We start from the raw sequence: 26,803 nt of genomic DNA, 5'->3' as shown, positions 1-26,803 counted from the left end.
GGGCTGGTTCTCACCCCCGTGGCTGGCTGTGGATAGGGATGTCAACTCTGAGGGCCAGGTGGGAACTGGCTCCCTGCCAAACGTTTCTCCCTAGTCCCAAGCGTGTCTGTGTTTCTCGGTGTTTCTCCTACCCGTGCACACGGATGTCTGTGTTTCCCCTTTTCCGGCCCCGTGTCGTCGTCTGGGTGTTCCATCTCCCTGACCAACGGGTGTCTGCACGAATCATTTTTCCCAGCCCAGTCCCAAGTCTACCCCAACATGAAAATGAAAAATTGGCATCCCTTCCTCTGGGATGCCATCATGGGGATCTGGATGGAAATCCTCCCTAGCTTTGAATAGCCTGTTCCCTTATCCTCACGTTTGTCCTTGTCCCTAAGTAGATGCCCACCCAGTTTTCTGCTCATTAGGCTTCTCAGCTAATTTCCTCTCGGCCTGAAGTACAAGTTTTCCCCAGTCTTTTTTGCATTTTCATGATCAGTCAATCAACCAGTGATATTTACTGAGTGTTTACTGGGGACAGAGCACTGTACTAAATGTGACACGGATAGGGCCCGGGCCTGGGGGTCAGAGGGTCATGGGTTCTAATCCCAACTCTACCACTGTCTGTTATGTGACTGTGGGCAAGTCACTGAACTTCTCTGTGCCTCAGTTACCTCATCTGTAAAATGGGGATTGAGACTGTGAGCCCCACATGGGACAACCCGATTTGCTTGCATCCACTCCAGCGCTTAGTACCGTGCCTGCCTCATAGTAATCGCTTCGCAAATACCATAATAATTGTTATTGTTATTATTACAGTAGACTGTAATGCCAAACACGGCTTGTAAAGTTTTAGACCAGAAACCCATCTCCTCTGGAGGGGACCGAGGTGGTTTAGGGAACGGTATACATGACTTGGAGAGTAGGATTCCTCCTGCTCTGAAATGGCTTGCCCCTTAAATACCCCGGGCTCGGCTTCCCCATCGTTAATTAAGAGAAACCCATTCTCACCCTACTTTACGAGGTATTTGGAGAACAAATGAGGTAACTGATGGGAAAGTGCTTTGGGAATTAAAGTGTGTTAGAGACCTTCAAGGACTTGTTGTATTATTAGTATTGTTAGTATATCATCACATCCATCTGCTACTTCCAGGCTGACCTGGCATTTGCCTTCTTATCATCTTCGCAGGTCTCTGGTGTTAAACCAAATCCGGCACTCTCCCTTCGGGGGGAAATCTCAACAGGCCCAGCAGAGATGGAGGAGCAGAGGCTACCGCTGCATAGGAGGCATAATGTACAGGGTGTCTGCCAACAAACTCTCCAAAACCTATAGCATCCCACTGAAGGCCAGCGATGGGAGCACCAGATACCTCAGCAGAACAGGCGAGTTGAAAACTTCTGGGTGGGATGGGAACTCTCTGGAGGAGAGCCTGAATGACCTCATCAGCTTATTTATACCGGGCTTCTCCTATCTTGGTTTAAGCCATCTTGGGGCTGTCAGGCCTCTGCATTCAGCTCAGCCAGTGGGAAGGCACTGAACTCACGGGAGGGAACTGGAAGTGCCTTCTGTTGTTTTGGATTTCAGGCATGACCAAGGCTCTCATGAATAAGGGCCTCTGGCTACAAGGTTCCTGTCCCTCCCCCAGCTCACATGGGTGGACAGGCTCACTGAGACGTGGAAAGAAGGGGGTCCCAGTGGAGCACCGTTGACGTGAACCTGACCAAACGTGGGATAGCTCCTGAGAGGATAGGGGTTGGGAATTCATTTTCAAATTAAACAAGTGCTGATTCTTGAAACCCAGAGAGAAGGGTTAGGAACCGATGGGGGCTACTCAGGACAGTGACGGTGAGGAAATTTCCATTACCTTGACATCCTTTGGGAAGCCCTTTGTGGATTTGGGAAAGAAAGGAGCCCCCTCTCCCAGGGGGAGCGGTGGACTCTTTTCTCAGTCGGGTGAGCATCTCATGATTTTCAGAGTGTGCGCGGCGTGTGTCCCTCTTGGACCGAGGAAGTGCACCAGGTGTGCTAAACAAGATCGAGGTTAGAGAACACCTGGGGCCTGCCTGTCATAGGGTAATCATGTTGGAAACACTTCAGCCACCGGGCGCCCAGATGGCCTGTCTGTTGACCCTCAGCCACACTGAGGACATAGGATGAGAAGGAGAAAATTCTTCAGACTCGGTTATTGAACAGATGAACTAGAAAAATATTTTGGTCCCAGTTCAGTTTGCCCTCTTCCTTATCCATCAAAGGTTGGGATTCCAAGCCATGGGTGCTGGTAAAATGGTGATCAGGTGCAGACACAGTTACCCAAAGGAGAGCATCAGAGAGCAACAGATGCATAAATGAGAAGATGAATGTAAATACGAAGGTGTCTTGGAAAAGGTCTGGGACCGGCTCTTTGAAAGGGCTACCGTCTTATCAAGGGTTAGGATGTCAGGAACGGGGAATTTAAACACCACCTTTAAAGAGCCGTTGCAAAGGGTGTTGAAGGTGAAGGCGATTCCAGCAATGTGGACCTCAGCCTTTCCCCTGGGTCAAATTGGGAGCCTTCCCTAGGAAAGGTCCCCTTGTCAAGTCTTTTCTGGGGCAAGGGCAGATGCAGACCCCTCCGTAATCAAAGACCACCAACCACGGGCAAAACATGGCTCGGTCCTGATTTGTTCACAGGAAAGTCTTCCGATCCACCCGGCAATATCCGTGCTCCCTCTACCTCTGCATCTTCGAAACTGTTGCTATCAATCGAGTTCCCTCTGGGGCCCTGGTCTAGGATCCCGAGTGCTATTTGAGTGGAGGGGAGAGGTGCCTTGAGTGTTCACTGATATGGAAAGTGTGGCCTTGCCCCTCCTTGCTTCACCCAGACCTGCCCACAGGTTATCTGGAGGAAATCCTCTGCCCCAAATTAACAATGCCCCAGGGGCGGTCTGGTCTGACTACCCACAAACCCCATGAAGTCCCTGGTCATCAGGTGCGTCGAACCTCACTTCTATGGCTCCAATTCCAGTCTTCTTAGCTCCACTGGATTCACGTTTCTCCTCGACGAGGTTTTATCCGATATTTGTTTTCTGGTCGTCCAGTTTTTAACAGCTGATGCTCTGTCCTTGGAGGCTCACTAACTTCCAGGTAGCAGGGGGCTAGTGATCTTTCAGGCGGCCTGGGCCCCACAGTGGCTTCGGACAGCTGTCCCCAGGAAGCTCAGGGTAGGGTGTCCCCTCTCTTCTCTCTCGGTCCAACTGGGCCTCCATGCCCTTGGCGGGAATCCGGTTGTCGACGTACACAGTTTGATGCAGAGTATTTACAGCTGTGTATGTATGACCACGTATGCATCCCGACACACACAAGCACACAAATCCAGTTCTACTAGAGTGAAAACCAGAAATGAATATTACGAGTCTTGGATATTAATGTTTTGAGAGGGTTACGGTGAATGTGTCCAAAATCCAGCGCCTGGTGCTGCCAGGCCTTCTTGCAGGTGGCCTTGTGCTCTTTCCCGTGCTCAGAATATCCGACTTGGTGCTGCTCTTTTTCTAGAATTAGCGCAGGTTGCTCTGACACCTGCTGTAGATTCTTAGGGGTAACACTTAATGTCCCTCCAAAACTCAAGCTTATCAGGGGCTCTGGCTCTTCATTTTGTATTAAGAAAAAAATGGTTGCTTGAGATACCTTCTCACTAAAGCCAGCGGGAGGAGTATCAGGAAGGAAAATAACGACCCATGTCAGCATGTACTTTCTTCCATACATGATGAGGGACGAGAGAGGTTGGAGGAGAAAAGTTACTATTATTTTATCATTATTGTATTTCTTAAGCCCTTACTCCCCATCTAGACTGTAAGTTGCTTGTGGGCAGGGAACGTGTCTACCAACTCTGTTATATTGTACTCTCCCAAGCGCTTCATACAGTGGTCTGCACACAACACTCAATAAATACCAATGATTGATTGATTCATATGTGTCAAGTGCTAGAGTAAATACAAATTAATCAGGTCAGATCTAGTCGCTGTCTCACATGGGACATGTTGTGGGCAGGGAATGTATCTCCTTATTGTTATATGATACACTCCCAAGGGCTTAGTACAGTACTCTGTACACAGTAAGCACTCAGTTATTGTGATTGACCGACTCACCGTCCCAATTGGGCTTGTAGCTCAGGAGCCATCACAGCACGGTTCTGTCCCTATGCCCAGTGGAGCAGTGGCCAGCTCCTCAGCTGCCCTTTAGGTGGGCACGGGGGCAGCAGAAAATGGCATAAAATGGCAGCGGCAACAGAGAGCAAACCCTTTCTACCCTTTCTCTCATTTTCTCTCTTCCTGTTTTCCCTTCCATCTCTTCCTGTCCCCATTTTTTTTCCTTTCCTTTCACCCCCTTTTCCATTCTCTCTTCTCCTTTCCTTTCCTCTCAGATTCCCTTTCACATTTGTGTTCCACTCCCCCAACCCCACCTAAGGTAATCAGAGAAGCTGGAGTCAGAGGTGGGTAAAATGAATGGTCAGGGCCAGAAAACTCTACAATGAAGTTAGATGCCTTGGGTCTGACCTTCTTTCCAAAGTAGGCAGGGACTGTGTGACCTTCCCCCTTCCTAGCCCGTCAGATTCTGAGTTATGATTGTCCCAGAAAAGTGCTTGTTAACCTGAATTGAGAAGCGAAGAAAGAAGAAGGATCCCGCCGTGGCTCAGTGGAAAGAGCACGGGTTTGGGAGTCAGAGGTCGTGGGTTCTAATCCCGCGTCTGCCACTTGTCTGTTGTATGACTTTGGGCAAGTCACTTAACTTCTCTGTGCCTCAGTTACCTCATCTGTAAAATGGGGATTAAGACTCTGAGCCCCACATGGGACAACCTGATTACCTTGTATCTCTCCCAGCGCTTAGAACAGTGCTTGGCACATAGTAAGTGCTTAACAAATACCATCATTATTATTATTATCCACAGACCCCAATGAGCTTCAATATCAGCCACAAACTGAAGCCGGGCTTGGAAGAGACAGAGAGGTTGTTTAGTGTATGCAGCATTATCAGAGCACTTTTCTAAACATTGAGTTTTCTTCCCCCCAGAAAGGCTATTTTCTTCCAAACGCCCGCAAATGTCTAGAGATGTGCGGATAGACAAAAGAATCTTTAAATAAAATTTAAGGTTTGGGTTTGGATTCATTGGGACAAAAGTCGAGGGGAAATTCGCATTGATTGCCTCATTTCAGAGCTTCTGTGTTTAGACGTGAGAATTTTGTTTAGACAATATTCTTTGAGAGTAATTACTCCCTCTTTTTCCCTCCCCCTCCCTGCTTCTCTAAACTGCTCATTTTCTTTCTCCCTCTCTCTTCCTTTGTCTCCCTCTTTTGCTCTCTCGCTGTGCTTCTTGTCTTCAATCTCTCCTCCACTTTTCTTCCTTCTCCTTTTCTGTCTTGCCCTTAAATTACTGTTACTCAGAATTATTTCCCACAGCAAAGTATAAAAGCTCATCTTGGGTTGACAGTTGGCGTGGGTTGGTTTTGCTTTGAGGGTGGACCAAGGATAGACCGTGGGAAGTTGAGGGGTGAAATAGTGCCAGTGGGACTGTGCCCAGCCGTAACCGCTTGTCATCTGCTGGCTTGGTTTCGCAGATGCACCTCCATCTGTCTTGGGGATTATTATGATAACATTATGGTATTTCTTAAGCACTTACTATGTGGTGTTTGTTAAATGCTTACTATGTGCCAAGCACCACACTAAGCACTGGAATAGATGCAAATTAATCAGGTTGGACAAAGTCCCTGTCCCACAAGGGGCTCACAGTCTAAGTAATCAGATACTTAATCCCTGTTTTACCGAGGCACGGAGAAGTTAAAGTGACTTCCCAAGGTCACACAGCAGGCAGTTTGTAGAGCCAGGATTAGAACCCAGGTCCCCTTGACTCCTAGGCCCTTTCCAGTAGGCCACGTTGCTTCTCACTCTTCCCTTGCCACAACTGGATAGACAGCATCAGGGTAGTAGGGTGGAAATCCAAGCTAGAGTCAGGGAAGTCCCTATTTGAGCTGAACGTGTTCAGCTAGGAACCTCACACCTGGAGACGAAGAACTGGCTGAAGTAGTTGATTTGCACATTCCAAGTGCTTAGTACAGTGCTCTGCACATAGTAAGCGCTCAGTTAATACTGTTGAATGAATGAATGAATAGTTAGCAGGCCGCTTGCAGAAAAAACAGGTTTGTGCCCATAAATGCATTTATAGGTAGAGTGAGATCCCGGAGGCTTTTCAAAGGAATTCAGATGAAGGCAGCGGTATGGGCCTTTCAAGGCCTTCCAGAAAGAAGATGGCTCTGATTCATCTTTGCAGCAGATTGAATTTGAACTCAGGTACTCTCCTCAACAGGTAGGCCCATCAGTGGCACGAACAGAGCGGCATGACTTCTTTGGAAATTGTCAGAGCGTTTAGAGCAAGGGAAAGGCCGACAAGTTGCCCAGGCTTTTTGTACCTGTCCTGATCGGTGTTTCTCTACCCCTTTAATAGAATAGGAACCGTCTCTCTAGCTTTATGCATGCAGTAGGATCAATAACCAGATGTTGCAAAAACCAGGTCTTCCAAGCAGTCCAGGGTGGATCCATCCAGAAATGTCCCAGGGACTAGAGGCAGAATAGTCATTAGCAAGAGAAGGGCCTGATTCAGGGGTAGACCGTTTCTTCCAAGAGACCCTGGGAAAAGCATGCGGGAATAGAGAAATGTCTAATCCTGGCTCTGCCACTTGTCTGCTGTGTGATCTTGGGAAAGTCACTTACCTTCTCTGTGCCGCAGTTACCTGTAAAATGGGGGTTAAAGCTGTGAATCCCATGTAGGACGTAGACCGTGTCCAATCTGATTAGTTCTTAAATACAGTGCCTAGCACATAGTAAGCATTTAACGAATACCATTAAACGAAAAAAGTGTCCGTGCCCCACATGGGATTCAGAGTCTTAATCTCCATTTTACTGATGAGATAACTGAAGCAGAGAAGTGAAGTGATTGGCCCGAGGTCACCCAGCAGACAAGAGGCAGAGCCGGGCTTAGGATCCAGGCCCTCTGATTCCCAAGCCTGTGCTCTTTCCACTAGGCTTCGCTGCTTCCCATTGTGCTCCTCAGCTGGCAGGGAGCACTGTAAATCGTGTCATGTCACTCTAGAGCACCTAAAGCCATTAGTCCCAGCCGTTTCAGCATTTCTGTTGCTCTGGGTGATGGATGGGAAACAGCCAACTCCGCTGCCAGAAACCGTGCATCTCGACCGTATCCCGCACGCGGACCTAGTCACGAGAACCCGTGGTCTTGGGGCCAGGTTCTACGTGATCCATGTCCAGAGGGGCACAGCCAGCATCCTGAGCCCAACTGTCCTGCAGTGTGATCTGCGAAGCGGCATCAGCCGAATTCCTAGTCACTGCCTCCACCCCTCAACTTACTACCCAAATCGCAACCGCGGCTGTTTACGAAGCAACCTCAGGATACTTTCCCTGCTTGAAGAGAAGACTAAATGAAAATTAAAAACAATGAGATGAAAATTAAAAACAAGCACTTGCTAGTGTCCCTTTAATTATTGCCCTCATTACCATGGACTTCATAATAGCCCTCAACCCGCTGGCTCCCCCAGGGCAGGCTCGCAGAGGGAGTTGGGAAGGATTCGAAAGAAAAACGATGAGCTGCACGGTTTGTATGTTTGCCCTCGTTTTTCCCCAGGAATGCGTTTCAGAACTTCCTAAAGACTGTGGCCCGGCAGCAGCAGCCGCCCTACCAGACAGGATGTGATTCCCCACCGGGGGCTGTAAATCCAGCGTGGCTCAGTGGAAAGAGCACGGGCTTTGGAGTCAGGGCTCATGAGTTCGAATCCCAGCTCCGCCACTTGTCGGCTGTGTGACTGTGGGCAAGTCACTTAACTTCTCTGTGCCTCAGTTCCCTCATCTGTAAAATGGGGATTAAGACTGTGAGCCCCACGTGGGACAACCTGATTCCCCTATGTCTACCCCAGCGCTTAGAACAGTGCTCGGCACATAGTAAGCGCTTAACAAATGCCAACATTATTATTATTATTATTATTATCCAACCCCAGACTTAAGACGGCTCTGTCAATCAGCCACTGAGCGCGTACTGGGTGCAGAACGCTATACCTGGAATGCCCTCCCTCCTCACCTCCGACAAACTCACTCTCTTCCCCTCTTCAAAGCCCTAGTGAGAGCTCACCTCCTCCAAGAGGCCTTCCCAGACTGAGCTTCCTCTTTTCCCTCTGTTCCCTCTGCTGCCTCTCTGCCCCCTCCTTCACTTCCCCTCAGCTAAGCCCCCTTTCCCTCCGCTCCTTCTCTCCCTTCCCCTCCCCTCAGGACTGTGCTCACTTGGATATATTTTTATTACCCTATTTATTTTGTTAATGAGGTGTACATCCCCTTGATTCTGTTTATTGCTATTAAGTTGTCTTGTTTTTGTCCGTCTGTCTCTCCCGATTAGACTGTAAGCCCGTCAATGGGGAGGGATCGTCTCTATCTGTTGCCGAATTGTCCTTTCTAAGCACTTAGTACAGTGCTCTGCACATAGTAAGCGCTCAATAAATACTATTGAATGAATGAATATGCCAAGTACATGGGAGAGTCCAGTATAACATTATAACAGACACGTTCCCTGCCCACAATGAACTTACAGTCTAAAGGATGAGCTGAAACTGCCCCAGCCACAGAGTCCCAGCTGGGACGGGAGGGAAAATGGTGACATTTAACAGGCCGTCGGTGTGGTCTGGAAGAGGCAAGTAAGAGTTGGAGCTCTGTGAGGTTTTTTTGTTTTGTTTTAATGGTATTTATTTAGTGCTTACTATATTGCCAGGCACCTGTACTAAGCGCTGGGATAGACACAAGGTAATCAGGTTGGCTCTACAGAAGTCCCAGAACATCATCACGATGGGTCCTCTCCAGAGGACGGTTGAGAACGTAGGTGACCGTAGCCCATCCTGTTGCTTTGGTGGCCCTTATCCATTTCCTGGCAAATGATGTATTGTTTGTAACTTGTGCCTCCGAGTGCCCCTGACTGCCTGGATCTGGCAGGGTGTCGGTTTGCCGATCCGTCAGTGCCCAAGGCCGGGCCTTCCAGCGTGCTCCGAAAATCAGGTGGCTGCTCGCTTCTCAGTGATGATATGGATTCGATCTTGCTTGGAAGCAGGGGGCTGGATCAGCTGGCTCTTCAAGAAACTCCAGCTCTAAGTTTCATTTCTGGAGTCGGAGGGCAGGAGAAGGCAGAGAGAGAAAGCCCGCTCATTTTTTATATCGCCGCTTAAGCAGTTTTAATTGCTGCTGCTGATTTTTCCAATTGTCACTGATGCTTTAATATTTGTACTTGTGCCCTGAGGAGGTTTTCAAGAAGGATATGATTTTTAAATGGGAAGAACATCCCTCCATAAAATACAAAATAAATTGTCCTTTCTTTCATTTAAAAGAGTCTTTCAGTTTCCAGTGAGACGAAGAAGTACTTCAGGATCCCAAAGAAGTGTAGCTCGGAAACTGAGGGGGATAATTCATTTTGATATCGCAGTTGATTCATTTATTTTCTGTGTCTACCAGCACCCAGCCCCTACACGTTTAAGATGAAATATTGGGTCGGATCATGAGTTGCGTTTTCAAGTGCAGGTTGAAAATTTGAATTTCTCATAATTTGATGGCTGTCACTCATTTTGGTCAGGGGGATGTATCTCTTGTTTCTTTTGTAGTTTCCCAAGCGCTTAGTAAAGTGAATTGCTCCCAGTGGGTGTTCAATAAATACTATTGCTAATAGATATTTTGAAGATGCACCTCAGCAGCTTGGTTCTGTCCTGATATTGAACCCTTAAGGACTGGCTGCTGGGAATGTCCTAATTTTCAAGAGTGTGTTGCCCAGAAGCGGGATTTTTAGAACAGCCATAAGGGAATGAATCACGGAGCCTCACACTAGGGGCAAGTGGAAAGCAAACATTGTTCCTGGAGTCAGGTGGGCCTCCTCACAGCCCCACACCTACCCCAACAGGCCTTGGCCCGTCCCTTTTGGCCCACCCCTTTTGGCAAAACACCAACAGGGCCCAGGGGGCATCTCTCCAGCCTCAAAGCTTATTCCTCGACTCCTACCACCCGCCAGGGTCCCAGGCTGGCTGGTCTCCCTCCTCTGCGGTAGTATCAGTGGCCAATCACACGGCTGCCACAAACGATAAAGCAAGTCATCCGTCTCCCTAAGTGAGTGGGAAGCTAGACGTGGTGTTGAGCTCGTGAGCAATCCACCTGATTGTCCTGGGTTGGGGAGGGAGGACCCGGAGACCTTCTGATCCTCAGAGGGGGCGAGTGGGCTGGCTCCAGTGACTTTATCCTGCTGTGCGTCAGTCTAATAATAAGAATAACGATTATGGTACTTGTTAAATGCTTACAATGGGCCAAGCACTGTTCTAAGCACTGAAGTAGATACAAGATAATCAGGTAGGACACAATCCCTGCCTCACCTGGGGCTCACAGTCTTAAGCAACAGGGAGCAGGATTTAGTCCCCTTTTAACAGATGAGTAAATTGAGGCACAGAGAAGTTAAGTCACCCAAGGTCACCCAACAGACAAGTGGCAGGAGCAGAATTAGAAGCCAGGTCCTCTGATTCCCGGATCCGTGCTTTTTCCATTAGGCTCACGCTGTTGCTTGCTTGAGAGGTGGTCTTCTCTGTTTCCACTGAGTCTCATCGGCCCCTCCCTTGTCTTGAGAGTTTGATCCTGGAGCTGCAAGGTCATTTGGATCCCCTTAGTGGCCAAGGGCCCCCCAGTGCCTTTCTCTCCCCACCACCATCATTCCCCGGATCACGGCGTTAATTGTATTAGAGCCTTTCAGGATGGACCACCGAGAAGGTTTTGCCATCTCGTAAGAGAAGATTTCTCGAGATGCGAGCAGGTTGAGGGAGGGGAGCAAGATGGTCAGTGGGTAGTAGATTGAGAACCTACCGAGAGCAGAGCACAGAGCTAGGAGCTGTAGGAAGGGACAGAGGAAAGAGAGGAACACAGGTCCTGCCCTGAAATGTTGATAGTCTGAGGGAAACAGGACAGACTGTACATCTGTACATGTGGAGTTAGATTCCTTCCCTTCTTCCTGTTATTTATATTTCATTTCTTAGTCTTGACTTTGCTACCCTTGTCCCTTTATGTCTGCCATCTCCCCCATTAAATTGTAACCCTCTTAGTCATCAGTGTATTTATCGAGTGCTTGTCGTGTGCAGAGCACTGTCGTGAGCGCTTACTGTCAAGGATCAAGTATATACTCCTTTTGTACATTTCGTAGGCTTGGAGGCCGGTGATCTACACCCAGTAGGTACAGCGCTTCCGGTTTTCAAACCCTCCTTAATTCCCCCCTCAGAATAATTCACAAAATCTTTGTCACGCCAACCCAGTAGCCACCCTGAGCACTTTAGTAATTTTATTCCTCGCTTCAGCATTTATAGGCATAGATATATTTGTTTGTATATTCAATTATTTATTCAGCTATTGCATTTTGACATATTTGTATTACCTTTTATGTCCTTCTTTCCCTCCAGCTCTTAGTATTTGTAAGTTTGGAAACAGTAGTAATAGTAGAAAAGATATTTATTGAACGCCTGCCAAGTACAATGTGCTTTGCTAAGGGCTTGGGAAAGTACAGCAGAAGCCTAAAGGTACGTTTCCTGCCCATAGCGGGGATTTTTGTCTGATGGTCTTCCCCCGTTAGATTTGAGCCTCTTTGAAGTCAGGGAGCGTGTCTTCTTTTGCTTTCTTCCAAGTGCTTTCCACAGTGCCTTGCGCTTAGAAAGTACTCAGCAAATGCCATCGATTGACTGTGTGACTGAGTAGGTGCCCAATAAATGTCGTTGATTCTGATAATGTACTACTGGGCTCTGTGGGGAGAGGATTCAATGCCTTCCATGAACAACTGACAGGCTGATGGGGAAGACAGAATGGACAGAGGCACAAGGACAAGTAGACAGAAAGCACAAATGACAGGCATACAGCCTACATCTGAACGCAGATAACAGAGAAACATTGCCATAATTCCCAGAAATTTGCATGAGTACTGTTGAGGAGCTGGATTAATCTTAGTGAGTTGTGCCAGTTTGGGGTAATCCGGGAAGTCTTTCGGAGGAGATGGTAGGAAGAGTGGATGGCGGAAATCAGAGTGGAGTTTGCTTTCAAATATATTGTTTTGGGTAGCTACTTCTAAACATACATAGCATTTTATAATAGATGCACACATTGGTGTGAATGGCTTAACTCTCTCTCTGTATGATTTTGTATGTTGAGGATATCAAGGGTCTCTGAAAAAACCCTGGCTTGAATTTCGTTTGGAGGGTTTTTTTTCCTTCTCTTTAATAAATTCGAAAAGAAAAAGAGCAACTTGGTACCAGATTGAAAGCAGCAGAAACAAAATTAAGGCTTGACATTGTCCGGAAAGGAGCCCTGACCCCAATCTATTAGAGAGCTGCTTGTGGTTACAGTTAAAGTTATTGGGAACATGGCAGAATTGAAGGCCCACAAAGGCCCACTTAGCAGGCAGCTGATTTCTGCCTTTCCAGGTATAGCTGACCTGTGATCACTAGGCCAGGCCCGTTCCTGCAGAAATCCTGCCTCCCACATTCCCTCCCTTGGTGAGCCCGGGCCCCGGGTTTGGCCCCCTGAGCCGGGGCTTCTGGCCCACACACAAACCATCGGGCCCAAATCGGAGCGCGTTTTGGATCGACCGCAGGCCTTATCATTTCCTGTGAGGTTGCGGTCCGGACCAGGAACGCTGTCATTATCCTAACTGCCCTCTCTCGGCGCTGCAGTTGTGCCCCTTTAGATCTGCTCCGAACTAACACTGGCTTCTCTTATTTCTCAAGAATCAATGGCTGTAGCCGGGAGCAACCCAGCCGCCATTCCCTGGAGAGTTTCATACTCCCTGTGGCCAGGGAATTCTTTAATGTAAGGCCTGGTGGGGGGGGGGGGGGGGGGGGCGGGCAGTTCCCAAGGGCTCCCTCCCAGGGAATTGGAGCACCAGGGTCTGAACACTGTGCGGAAACCACCCCAGGAGGCTCATACAACTAAGCTTCCCAGATCCCGGGAGGAGACATCCGGGGAGGGTCTCGTCTCAGGTCCCAGGGTGATGCTGGGATTTGGAACAGAAACCGAGGAAGCTTTTAAGAGGGGGGAAGTCCCTTGTGAGGAATCCAGCATTTATTCCCTCCCTCTCCGGTTTCCCCCTGTCAAGCGTGATGGATTTGTCTTCAGTGGCTTTTTGCAAGTTGGACGCTCAGGGTTTGGACTGTGCCTGATAGCCGTGTTTAGTGCCGGCAGCGAGCCCACAGCTGTTAAGGGCTCCAGGCCAAATGCTGGATTTAACTAAGGGAGCTGGTGGTGTGCCGGAGCAGCCAGGCTCACAGGAAGCCCAGCCACACGCAGGTGATCAAACCATTTCCCCGCAAAGCTGGATCTCTCTTGGAGATTTTAGAGCGTCGCCCTGCTCTCCCTCCGGCATCGTATCCCGGCGTGGGTGTCTGTGGGCCTGTGTCATCCTGTCCCCCACAGCTAAGGAGCTTGGCCCAGAGAAATAGCATGGCCTGGTGGAAGGCAGGAGACCTGGGTTCTAATCCTGCGCGGCCATTTGCCTGCCGTGCTACCATGGGCAAGTCGCTTAAATGCTCTGTGCCTCAGTGTCCTCATTTATAAATGGGGATTCAATATCTATTCTCCTTCCATGAGTGACTGGTTCCGACCTGATTATTTTGTATCTATCCCCCCCCCCCCAGTCCAGTGCTTGCTATATAATAAGCACTAAGCAAATACCACGGTGATTATCACTGTTGGAGACGTGGGGCTTGAAAAACTGAGCACGGGAGTTGTGCTTGGTGCCTCCGTGTAGAACATAGATGCCATTACCAGTTCAAATCAGTGATCCATCCTGCTCAGCATCTTGTCTTTGACAGAAGCAGCAGGGCTCTAGGAGGAACTGCCCTCCTCAGAGCTAGGAATATGTCTTCTGACATCCCGAACATTTCTCCCTAATAACCCATTATGGGCTACTCATTCTTTTGAATGTGTTCAAACCCCTCTTGAACCTGATGATATTTTCATCCCACTCAACTTCCTGCGGTAACAAATTTACCAACTCCTGCAGTGGGTCCCCCTCACCCTGGTGTTTTGGGATTTAGTGAAAAATTCCAAATTTACTGTGCTCACCCTATGCAGGATTTGGTAAACTTCCATCACATCCTTTGTCTTTCCAGGCTGAAGAATCCACATCTTTTCCATCTCTCCTGGTCAATCAATCAGTAGTATTTATTGAGTGCTTACTATGTGCTATATGCAGAGCACCGTACTAAGTGCTTGGGAGAGTACAATACAACATAATTAGCAGACAAGTTCCCTGCCCATAACGAGTTTACAGCCTAGAGGCTTCTACAGTCAGAAGCTTCTCCGAGCTCCAATCACCCTGTTTGCCCGTTTCTGAAATTTCTCCATCTCTGAAAACTCCGCAGAGTTATAGCTCCCGTGCCACCTGGAAGCGAGAGCCCAACCCATTTTGAGGTTACTGCTGCTCTTTGCTCACTATCTTTGCCCCGTCTTCTGTCTGTTTCTCTGATCCCGTCAGAATCAGCCTGGAAAAACTTTTTGACCAACTGTGTAGGTCCCCGAATCGGGCGCTGCAGGGAGGGACGGAGGTGGGAGAAGACTTGGTCCTTGTCCTCGAGGGCCTGATCATCTACTGGGGTAGACTTTAGTAATATCTGAACAGGCTTTAAAGAACAGAACTTTGGAGGAGAGGGACAGCTGCAGTGCGTGTAACCTACCGACCCTTGGGGAAAAGCATGGCGGTGTCACCTGATTGAACAAATATGCTGAGAGGACTGTGGGTGATTGCTCACAATTTCTGCTTTTCTCTACGATCTTTTCTGTGAGTGCCTCCCTCCCACTTTATATCTGACAAGACAGTCATTCTCCTCCCCCTTTAAAGGCATATCACCTCCGAGAGGCCTTCCCTGATTAAATCCTCTTTTCCTTATTTTCCACTCCCTTCTGCATCACCCTGACTTGCTCCCTTTATTCATCACCCCCTTCCCAGCCCCACCGCACTTATGGTACATATCTGTAATTTTATTTACTTACATTAATGTCTGCCTCCCTCTCTAGACTGCAAGCTCATTGTAGGCAGGAAATGTGTCTATTATATTGTACTCTCCCAAGTGCTTAGTACAGTGCTCTGGACACAGTATAATAATAATATAGTATTTGTTAAGCGCTTTCTATGTGTTCTAAGCAGTGGGGTAGATACAAGGTAATCAGGTTGTCCTGTGTAAGGTAACTGAGGAACAGAGAAGTTAAGTGACTTGCCCAAGTCATTCAGCGGGCGAGTGGCAGAGCCGGGAATAGAACCCACGTCCTCTGACTCCCAAGCCCGGGCTCTTGCCACTAGGCCATGCTGCTTCTCAGTAAGCACTCAGTAAATATGATCTACTGACTGAGTGCCTCGCACCCTGGCTCGAGGCCCAGAGTATAGGTTGGGGGGGTGGGCTGACTGCTAACTTGATTTTCCTTTGCTGTGAAAGTGGAGCAGTGATTGCCTCCCCCAACCCCCAGGGACTGGTGGGAGTTGCAGGTCAACCTCAGTCAATCAGTGGTATCTATTGAGCACTCTGTGCTGTATTAAGCACAGTATTAAGCGTTGGGAGAGTACAGTATATCATGTTTGGTACGCACGTTCCTGCCCACAACAAGCTTACGGTCTATTCGGGGAGGCAATCGTGAGGGAGGGCCTGGTTTGAGAGCCAGCAGAAGTTACAAAAGAGGAAAATATTAGTCCCTGTCACCACACGCCTGTGATCAGTGCCATCTGGCAGACCACTGTCCATCCAGCCCAGGATTCAGTATCAAGCCATGGCACCAGAGGACTCTTGAGAGAACGCTATGGTGGTTCCCCCATTTGCCATTCATACTTGGGGTTAAAGGGATGTTAGATGGTAACCCCTTGTGGACTAACCATCCTTGAATCCATCTATATCTTTCTTGAACCCTCTATCTCCTCCAATTTTCCCCTCTAATGACCCATCACTAGCCTCTCTTCCACCCGTCTGCGAGGAGGAGCTTGCGGCCTGGCGAAGGATACCGACAAACGCAAAAAAATGTTTACGAGTCAGATGCGAGAAGCAGAAGAGTACAAATGACAGATACATTTGTAAGACTCACAAGCAGTCAGAGGCGCAGCATATTTCAGGGTAAATTGACTTGTGGCTGAGGTTTTCCAGACAAACCTGCAGCAAGGCGTGATGGGCCCTGCTCCCATCCAGTTTCAATTCCCTCTCCCCATACGCTATACCTTGGGCTCCCGCTCCGAGCATTGGTAACAAGGGATTCTGGGAGCTGCTTACGGCAGCCATGGCACCCCTGCGAGTTTAGCATTCTTCCTAGATTCTCTGCCATCAAATCCAGTGGAAACTTGGTCCTGAGAACTGGGAATAAAGCATGAATTGAACTGTCACACATCTTACCAGGAAAGGCTATGTTTAGGGCCCAGATCCACCCCCCCGTCTCTTTCTCTCTCTCTCTTTCCAATACTCCTGTTTCTCCACTAATTTTAGAAGTGCTGCACTCTGCAGAAATTCGGTTTCAACATTTGCACAGATGACAGAGCGCTCAGCAGCGCGACCAAGCGAGTGACGTCACCCAGCGAGTGTGAACAATCCATCGTCTCTCTCCGGCTCCAAGTCCCTGTGTTTGTATTCATTAATTTCCAGGGATAAAAGGCCCCAACTCCAGCATCGCCAACTACCCCCCCCCCCCCGCTTTCTTTTGCTAAAGGGGAGGAGGGCAGGGGGGAGGAAATTACCCCCAAAATATTTCCACTCCCTGGAATAGGGGATTGAAACCTCCCTTCTTCCACCCCCAGGGAATCCAGTCAGTCGGTGGTATTTACTGAGCGCTTAATGCATACAGAACATTATACTAAGCGTTTGGGAGAGTACAATACAGTGGAGTAGGTAAATCCTTGCCCTGAAGGAGCTTGCGGTCTAAATGGGGAGACAGAAATTGACATAAATTACAGATCTGTACATAAGTGCTGTGGGGCATGAATAGCAGAGTGGGTTTTTTTGTGGGGGTTTTTTGTATCGTGTTGAAGAGCTTACTGTGTGCCGGGTTCTGTATTAAGCACTGGAGTAGATACAAGCTAATCCTGTTGGACCCAATCCATGTCTCACACAGGGCTCAGAGTATTAATCCCCATTTTACAGATGTGGTAACTGAGGCACAGAGGAGTGAAGGGATGTGTCCAAGGTAATAATAATAATAATAATGTTGGTATTTGTTAAGCGCTTACTATGTGCCGAGCACTGTTCTAAGCGCTGGGGTAGACATAGGGGAATCAGGTTGTCCCACGTGGGGCTCACAGTCTTAATCCCCATTTTACAGATGAGGGAACTGAGGCCCAGAGAAGTTAAGTGACTTGCCCACAGTCACACAGCCGACAAGTGGCAGAGCTGGGATTCGAACTCATGAGCCCTGACTCCAAAGCCCGTGCTCTTTCCACTGAGCCACGCTGCTTCTCTAAGGTCACAAAGCAGGCAAGTGGCTGAGTTGGGATTAGAACCCAGGTCCTTCTGACTCCCAGGCCCATGCTCTATCCAGTAGGTCACGCTGCTTCCCAGTGGTTTAGGAGTGCGGACCCAAGTGCGTAGGCGACAGAGAAGGAAGGGCAAAAGGGGGAAATGAAGTCAGGGAGTTGTGTTGTGTCTGAGATAGTGAGGGCATGCCTGAACCTGGTCCAAATCGCCAGGGTTGGCTTTATGCCAGTCTAGCCCAGAGCCACCACTTCAGCACCTGGAGACCAAGCATATGCTTGCCCCTGGGTGGCACCAGAATACCCCAGGGAGACAGGCGGTGCAGTTCCACTCCCCTAGGAACCCGCAAAGAACCAGTCGGTCAGCATCCTCGCCGAAGCCGCACCCACGTTGAAGAGCCAGGCAACATCTCTGGATCCCGGCTGGGGCGAGGGAGCCCCCCGCTTTGATAACCGATGGGTAGACCGGGCAGCGGGTGGGCGCTGACCAGGCGGTTTGGGGCCGTCAGTGTCCGGGTTCCTCCCGCTCTACCTCGTTGGCCCGAGGCGCTCGCGGGCTGTGAGGAAAACAAATCACTCCCAGCCCCGGCCCCTGCTGATCCCTGTGAATCCACGGGCCCTACTTAAATGAATAATAATTAAAGAAATAAATTTCCTCTGGTGGCAGGGCCAAACTTTGAGTTCAGCAAGAAAGTGCAGCCCTCACTGAAAGGAGGCCAGGGCCCCCAGGTGGGACCGGCAGGGGAAAGGGAAGGGAGGCCGGTGCCCCCATATATTTGACGGATTCGCCCCCGGGGGCCAGGGCCTCGGGCCGGAACACGGGAGGAACTTCCGCCCAGGTCGGGGCCGGGACCCCAGCTGCCCTCGATCAAGGTGTGAGCAGATGGCGAAGGCGAGTGTGAGAAAGGATCGGCTTCATTTGCGGGATGAGGGGTGGAGGGCGGGTGGCCATGGAGAGGACGCTGACGGTCGTTTCCTCTTGGTCCCCGCCCTATCTCCCCTTCTTGTTTCGTGTCCCCCACGGAGGTAAAGTCGGTTTAATTCTGGTGACACACCTCCGAAGAGGTGTGAGCGAACGGATAATAGCCATTGCCGGCTTCGGGTTTTCCCCGAGGGGTCAGGGAGTCTTGCCTTGCTTTGTCCTGCCTACAGCACCGCCCTGCCCAGTGCTCAGCAGAGCTCTCCGGCAAGTACTCGCGCGAGCGTCCATTCGCCCACTTTTCCTCCCTTCCCGCTCTCTCCGGAGCAGCCGTCCCCTCCCCGGTATTCTTCTCCGCCCCGGGACTTGCCCCTTGAGGCTCTGAGTGACCAGCAGAGGGGGCTGGCTGATGGCCCACCCTCCCACCATTCACCTGCGCAATGTCTGTTGCCTTTTTTGTTCTCCGGGGAGCTCTCGCTGCACTCTTTGGGCAAGAAGGCCACGGAGGGGGCCCGGAGCTCTCTGCGGAGACTCCCAGACACCGACTTCTGGGGAGCCTCCTTAGTAGCACTGTCACCACCTTGGGGGTGAAGGGGGAAAGACTTAGAGGTTGCGTAGGCCTCTTCTGTCTCCGGCCCTTTCCCTGAAGGAGAGAGAACTGGATTAATCACTGGCAAGGTAAGGAAGGGGCCGGGGGGGACCCAGATCCTTTCCCCCCGCTCTGAATGCAAAGGATAAACACCAGGCTCTCTGGGAAACTCAGCGTGGGACTGCAGATCGGGCTCACTCTGCTGGGCTCACACTCGGTCCTTAGCAGAAAACTCAGAGATAGGGGACAAGAAATGAATTTTGGAAAGTCTTGGAGGCCAGAACTCTGGGTCTTTGGACTGGATTGGGTCCAAACAATATCCTGGAGAGAGAGTTGTCCTTCAGCGATGGCTTCGGATGTCGGCGGACGTATCCCAGCAGATCTGTGGGTGGGAGAGGTGTGGCAGAGGACGCCACCACCTTCAGAACAGGACAGGCAACCCTGCTACCAGGCAGACATGGCAGGCTGCCAGTTACTTGCTGATTTTTGGTGGCCGATGGGCAAGGCTTCTGGTTTCCTTTATTTTCCCTGTGCTGCTGGAATGTGGGGAGTTTGATTCCCCAAACTGGCAGACCATTTATTTTCTCTCCTCCAGGGTCCTATGGATCCCAGGGAGATGGGCTGGGAGGGCCTTGCCCCCATCTCAGCGTCCCATTTCCGCTTGGTTCATTTTCCTTTCACTTTCTTCCTGCCCCTCTCTCGAGCAAAGCCAGGCTGCGAAGAGAGTGATGATACCTCTCCTTGTCCCTTGTCCCTGTGCCTCCCAAATGCCACGTCAGCCAAACGGAGCAGGTAACGAGGGGATGACATTCGGGTAAATCCGGTGTTTCTTGCAATGCGTACTGCTAGTAATAATAATAACTGTGGCATTGTTAAGCGCTTACTAGGTGCCAAGCACCGAACTAAGCTCTGGGGTAGATTCAAGATCATCAGGTCCCACATGGGACTCCCAGTTTAACATTTCCGTTTGGCAGATGAGGGAGCTGGGGACCAGAGAAGTTTAGTGATTTGCCCAAGGTCACACAGCAGGTACATGCAGAGCCTGGGATTAGAACCCAGGTCCCCTCACTCCCAGGCCTGCGCTCTTCCCTGTAGACCACGCTGCTTCTCTTCCACCACCATCCACCTGCTGGGTTTTCGTAGGTGGTAGGGAGCTCCCAGGAAGAAATCCATGAGATGGGGCAACTGCAGCTCAGAGAAGCCAAGAAAGAGAACCAGTCTGGTCTAGGCAATCAGCGGCTGAGCCAGCTCCTCAGAATCACATCACCTCCTGATGAACCCAAGCGTCATTAAGCTAGGTGACCTTCGGGGGATCGCCGCAGTCTCGCTCTCTGCCTTCAGGGAAGGCAGTCCTCAGTGCCCTTTTCCCAAGCCCAGGGAGTTGCCTATCTGCGGGATTTCCATTCCCTCTTCCGTCCTTCCCTGGGTTCTACTGCCGTTTAAGACCAAGCCTGCTTCCTGCCCGTGTGACCTCCTCAGGCTGATGCCTGCCATTTGATCTACAGGAGATTCTGGCCACCTGGGGTGAGCCCTGAGCTTTAGTCCGGGGAGGGTGACCTTTAGGGCAGAGGTCACTGAGTTTAGTGAATGTTTGCCTTAGCTTAGATCCAGTTGTGGGGGGTGGGGAACGGGGACGGTAGGTTGCCATCTGTAAAGTCATCAACGGGATGGCTGAAACGGGAAGCCTCCTGCCCTCCGGGAAAGCGTAGAGCTCTGTCCGATGAAGTCAGCCGGAGGGCTATTGTGCGAACGGGGTCTGGCTGCCTTCAGAGGATGGAAAGAAAAGTCGTTAGGCTGAGACCCCACTATTAATCATCACTGTAATCATGCATTTAATGAACATGACAGCCCCTGTTCCCTCCGGAGAGACACACACACAGTCTCACAGCTGGGTTAGGTACAACAATCACTTTTCAGCACTCTCACTTGATAACACCGAGAGCTGCCAGCGCGGGAGTCGTGGCGTCAAATCCAGATGATGCATTAAGAGCAACACAGCTTTCTACGCGCCGCGGATTTTCTTACAGATGATACGCTTCAGCCCGGCTGAATAATTCAAAGCCCCGCGAAGACGAACACGGGGCCCCGTAAGCAAGACGGAAAGCACGAGTCCGCCGCCAGGCTGCAGGGCGGGAACGGTTCTGAACCCTTTCTAGGCATCTGGGTCCCGGGAATAGTGGCAATCGTCTGGGTCCTCCCTTTCGGCCCCGGTCAACAGGCCAAGTGAGACCAAGGCGAAAGCCGGGACCATTCTGCTTTGGAGGCCGAGCCCGCGTCCTCTTCTGCTCGGAGGACAGAGGTGCTAAGAGTGTGGGACGAAGAGCTGTGGGAAGAGATCTGCTCAAAGTCCCTGCCCTGGACACCGCCGCCTTCCCCTGCAGGAATGGACTGTGGGAGTCTTGACGGGAAGTGGCAGAAGGAGAGGAGTGCTGGGGTTAGCCTGCTAGTTCTGTCAGCAGAACTTAGTGGCCTTGTGTATTGCCCTGTAGCCCTCCCCTGCCCCCACTGATCCCCATCTTATTTTGTAGCATGGGGAAGAAAATCTCAGAGGACATCCCAGCTCCTGTTGGGGCAGCTGGCCGGTGGGGCTGTCCCCAGAGAAGGCCAGGGACAGGCCTCTCTCCCTCATGGCTACCGTTATCTGACCCTTATTGTGGAACAAGAATGGGGGTGTTATGGAAGGGGTGACCCCAACTCCATCCCTATCACCAGCTGGTAGGCCCTCATTAACCCGCTGCTCAGGCTTCGGGGCTGCCCGTTTCCAAGAGCCCGTTGGGCTCCTACCGCCTCAAGGGCAGAGGCTCTCTCTGCCCTGGGCATTTCAGAGATTTCAAAAGGAGAAAGTTGGTGTTCTGTCACCCTGCTCTGCCCCACCCACTCCCTAAGGGAGAAGGCCCCTTGTCAGGAGAGGCGGATAAGACTAATGACCCAGGTTCTTTGGAGATGGCAGGTGCCCTGGAGATTCCAGGTGTAATAATGAGGCAACCAGATTTCTTACCTGCTAGGGGACCATCAGAAATATAGGAGGAATAGGTAAAAAGGTTTCCAATGACATTTTGCCCTTTTCTTCCCATCGCATCCCTTCGGGGATGAGTAAGAAACCGGCAGCTTACTAGAACTCTGCCCCCTTTGAGAGATCCCTATATAGTTGACGAGGAGGGGGGTGGAGGGAGAGCTCAGGCTGTTGGGGAAAGTGGTGGCAAGACCCTCTGGTTAGGCCCTTTGCAAAAACTGGGATGTTTGGAAACTCCCCGGTGTAGTGATCTGGACAGACAGATGGCTGACAGCGCGCTTTGCTGAGTAGACCACTGAGCCCCTTCAGAAAACCCCAGCGGCCTGGTCAGATGGCTTCTCCCATTGTCTGGCGTGTCAGCCTGTCTTTTCCCTCTAAAATCTACGTGCGCACTTCCCCGCCTGACCAAGGCGGGGCCAAACGCAGCCCCTCGGTGCCTGTGCTCACAATGGGGAGTGGCAGGGGAGAGGAGTGGAGGAGCCCCTGGACTTTCTCGGGACCGGCTTTCAGTGCCACGCACTTATTCTGGAACTGCTTTTTACATTCTCCTCCTGCCAGCGCTTCTCTTTCTCATGTTTCCTTTTCTTTCCTCCCTTCTTCTCTCCTTCTCTTGTGCAGTTTGTTGGCCCAAATTCCCAGGGGCCACTCTGTTGTCACTCTCGGTGCTGTGTGTAAGATCGGGCCTGATCCAAACAAAGGAACAACTAACTTGCAGGGCTGCCCGCCAACTCCACGGGCGAGGTCTCCTGATGGTCTTGAGGCCCAGGGGTTGTATGTTGTGGTCCTGGGACAGGAAAAGCCTTAGCCTAGAAGAGAGATTCCTCACGAATTTAGCTTTCTGGGTCTGTCCGTTTAATGCCAGGGACAGGGAGGACACTTTGGCCTCCCTTGGCATAGAGCAGTATTCTTCCAGCCACGGAGGACTGGCAGAAATAGTAAGGAGCCTCACAGAGTGCCACCCTGGCTGTGCTCTCTCCATCTCAATTCCCCTGCCTACAGCCCCTTGGCTTCTTATGCCACCAACACCACCCACCCCAGTCCCATGGGCATGCTTGCTTAGTGGGTCCCCCAGTCCCTTTGGGATCTGGGAGGTCCACACTCCCTTTTGGCCCCATTTCGGCTTTCCCTCTGGTAGCCAGGTGCCAACTTGGTGGTCTGCCAGCCCCACGACGTTGCCGGTTGAGGGCAGTGCCTGCTTCTGGCCTTTCCCATTTCTGGAGTAGCGTTTGATTCTCAGGAAGCCCCCAGGCATTTTTGTGGGAAGGATGTCAATCTGCTACCTCCTACCAGGAGGCTTGTGTCCGGCACGGCCTTAGGAAATGCTCAGACTGAAAAAGAGCATAAATATTCCATTAGCTTGATGACCTCCGCCAGAAGAGGGCAAAATATCGTCGGAAACCTTTTTATCTATTCCTCCCATATTCCTGATGGTCCCCTCGCAGGTAAGAAATCTGGTTGCCTCATTATTATACCTGGAATCTCCAAGGCACCTGCCATCTCCCAAGAACGTGGGTCATTAGTCTTATCTTTCAGTGGGGTCCACTTAATCCTCTGTCCTGGTCCTCCTTGGAGCTGGCATTTTCAGACCAGAGACCACCAAGTTGACTCCATCCTACTGTCGGATTCGGGCGGTGATTGTAGGAGGACAGATGAGGAGTGAGAGAGAGTCCTTGGATTGAGGCCTTGGGCAGAGACGTCTCCCTGTCAGGGATACGAGGGGTGGGAGAAGGTATAATAATAATAACAATAATAATAATTGTGTTATTTAAGTGTGCCAAGCCCTGGAGCAGATACAAGATAATCAGGTCTCCAGAGATGTTAAGCGACTTGCCCTAGATGATGCAGCGGACAAGTGGCAGAGCCGGAATTAGAACCCGGGTCCCCTAACTCCCAGACCTGTGCTCTATCCACTAGACCACGCTACTTCTCAAGGAGGTGTGTCCTGGGTTTCTACTGCAGACTGCACGCAGACTCCGAGGGCTGGGTGTCTGCCATGAAGCCCAAGTCATTAGACAGCTCCTACTCAGGGCCGGTTTCGATTCAGAGTACAGAGCCTCAGAAAGCCCCATCACCACGGAATGGCTGTCTTTGCGTTGATTTATTCACGGTACTCATCGAGGAAGCGGAGGACTGTGGGATTTTTGTAAGTTCTCCAAGAAGTGAAAGTTCTGCAAAATGCTAAATACCTTCTGCTCTTTAGGTTCACTCCAGATTCAGTTTAACTTTTTAGCACCTTTCCGCTGAACATGTCTGGGTTTTATTACCTCTCTTGAAGGCAAGCTAGTTTATGTGCATTTTTTAACACCGAAAAGCATTTGTAAAGGTGCCTTACTGTTCTCGTCAAAACTCCCACAGTGAGACCATCTCTGTAAAAATCCAAAAAAGCCCCTGCTTCTTCTCCCCCCTCCCATCTCCCCACCTTCCCCCTCCACCCGCCTACGCGTATAAGAACCGGGGCCGGAAAGCATCAGGGAAAAGGCTCCGAGCACTCGGCACTGGGAGCCGAGGGCCCGGGCAACGTTCCGGCCCGGGGAGGGCAACTGAAGGATGCCGGTCGACTGCCGGTCGACCGGTCGTCGCCGTGCTCGCCTCCCAGACGCGCCCCGGGACCTGCCCGCCTTGACTGTCGCCCCGCGGCCGGGACGGCGGGCGGCTCTGATAGACATCCGTGTGACATCCGCTGCGGATTGCGACTGCGCCAGCGGTTTTCCCCGCGCCCGGAACAGATGGAGCCGGGCCGTCGGCGCCAGGCCGAGTGACAGCTCGAGCGCAGGCACCGCTCACTGACACGCTATCAAACCCCACTCACTCATTCGATAACACACTGGGGCTGACAGGTGAGTGACTGGACTGTGCTCGGACCAGCTGGAGCGTCGAGATGCAGGCCTCCTTGCTCCCCCCTCCTCCCCCCATCTCCTTGCTTTTTCCCGGGCTCGCCAAGGACAGTTTAGTCATGCGTGCGGCTGCACGGTGTGCAGGCGTGCGGCTCATTGGAGGAGGGGGAGCGACGTTGGGAGGGCAGACTTCTTCCCTAGCGCCTCAGGGAAAGGTTGGCTGGTTTCCGGCCGGGGCCAGGAGGACCAAACGTGTTACAAGGAGGTGGCCGGGAAAACTGATCGCTTAGGCTGGAGGTCCTGGGCCCAGAGCAGGCCACCTTGGCCCAAGATGGAGCTCCAGCTCTGAGGAGAAATCTTCCCTTCTCTGAGGCCGAGGGGTGATGGGCTCAGGCCCGAGGGAACGGAAGTTGGGGGGGCTAGTTTCAGTCACAAGACAGTCTTAGTGGAGCCCAGTGGAAATTTGCCTTGATTCTATAATGGGGGTTGGTCTGGGGAACCCCCTCTTCCCTTCCCCCCAAATCTGAGCACAGCCAGCGGCGCTCCCTTCCCTCCTGGTACTGCCCGACTCATCTGCCTAGATGGAGAGGAAATGTCTGAGAGTCACTGCTGGACTGGTAGCTCCCTGAAGGCAGGACAAGGCCATGGGCAAATTCTCAAGCTGAGAAAAGAGTACAGGCCTGAGAGTCAGAGGACCTGAGTTCTATTCCTGACTCTGCCAAATGCCTTCTGGGTGACCTTCTCTGTGCCTCAGTTTCTTCATCTGTAACGTGGGGATTAAGTTTGTGTTCACCCCATTTTAGGCTCTGAACCCGATGAGGGACAGGAACCGTGTCCATCCTCTTTATATCTATCTCAGGGCATAGTACGGTGCTTGGCACGTGGTAACTGCCTAAAAAAACCTCAATTCCTATATTATTATTATTCAGGTTTTCCTTGCCAACCCCCCGAGGTCTCCTCCAGAGGCAACGCCTGCCCATTGGTATTTGCAGGCCTCAGTGAGCAGCATGCAAATCCCATGCACACAGCATGTCAGTGCACTCTGCGAGCGGTAGCCCCAGAACTGGGGTAGGGTGAAGCGAGGCTGGACGGGGAGGGAGGGTAGGGTCTCCTGGACATTCCACATCCTGCAAACCCCGACACTCCACATGCCCAGAGGGGGACTCTTCATCTAATCCAATGCTCCTGATTCCAGGTGAGGATTCTGGGCCCGCTCGTTGGCCGCCCTAGACCGGGCCTGAGTCCATCCTCGCGTATGGACCTCGAGGACAGAGGTCAGGGCTCCACCTCCCACAGGCAATCGGGGATGCCGGGCTGATGGTCTGGTGGCCGGACGGGAGAGGGTGGATACGTGGGTGCCGCCTGGAACCCTGGAAGGAGAAAGTGCCAGTGGCCTCTGCCCTCTGCTTGAGATTGTGTCTCAAGGGGACCCTCAACATGACCGTCTGGCTCTCTCTTTCTGCACAGGAAAGCTGGACAGCCCCAGCAGCAGCAGCAGCCCCGGCCAATCTCCCAGCTGTTCGGGCCGAGCAGCCACCAGCCGCTCCATCGCCAGGTCCGTCCTCCTGCAACTCACAGCCCACCCCCCTCTCCTGTGCCCCCGCCCGCCGGTGATTTATGTGCTTAGCGGTGAAGCCTCCGTCCTCCCCAGCTGTTTCACTGGCCATTTATTCGGCACGGCTTCTGATTGCTAAGCTGCCGCAACGCACTGGTTATAAATGAATCCCAGGGACAGGGTTTCCATTTTAGACACGCCACAGCGATGCCATGATTCACTTTCCAAGCCTAAAAATGACAAGCCCTTTCCTTTTTCTTTGCCCCCTCCACTTCGGACTGCCCCTTCCTCTCCCACTCTCCCCCAGCTCTACTCTCTCCCTTCTCCGGCCCAAACTCTGGCCTTTATCTGGGTGGCTCCTCTAGGCCCAAGGAGCAATGATCCCTGCCTCT

The 26,803-nt window shown here is 51.3% G+C and overlaps 1 protein-coding gene across 1 annotated transcript in view; it reads left to right on the top strand.

Moving 5' to 3' along the window:
• The window catches only part of ZC3H3 (zinc finger CCCH-type containing 3), a 245,201-nt gene that overhangs the window by 154,289 nt on the left and 64,109 nt on the right, over nt 1-26,803 (top strand). The window contains exons 5-6 of the mRNA XM_029063878.1: nt 1,169-1,362; nt 26,324-26,411. Of these exons, the coding sequence (XP_028919711.1) occupies nt 1,169-1,362; nt 26,324-26,411 (282 nt within the window). The remainder of the gene's footprint in view (nt 1-1,168; nt 1,363-26,323; nt 26,412-26,803) is intronic.

The sequence above is a fragment of the Ornithorhynchus anatinus genome, chromosome 4 (genome assembly GCF_004115215.2).
Source record: "Ornithorhynchus anatinus isolate Pmale09 chromosome 4, mOrnAna1.pri.v4, whole genome shotgun sequence".
In the NCBI taxonomy this organism is placed as follows: Eukaryota; Metazoa; Chordata; class Mammalia; order Monotremata; family Ornithorhynchidae; genus Ornithorhynchus; species Ornithorhynchus anatinus.
Note: the sequence above shows the minus strand (reverse complement) of the source record. Positions and strands in the feature narration are given on the sequence as shown.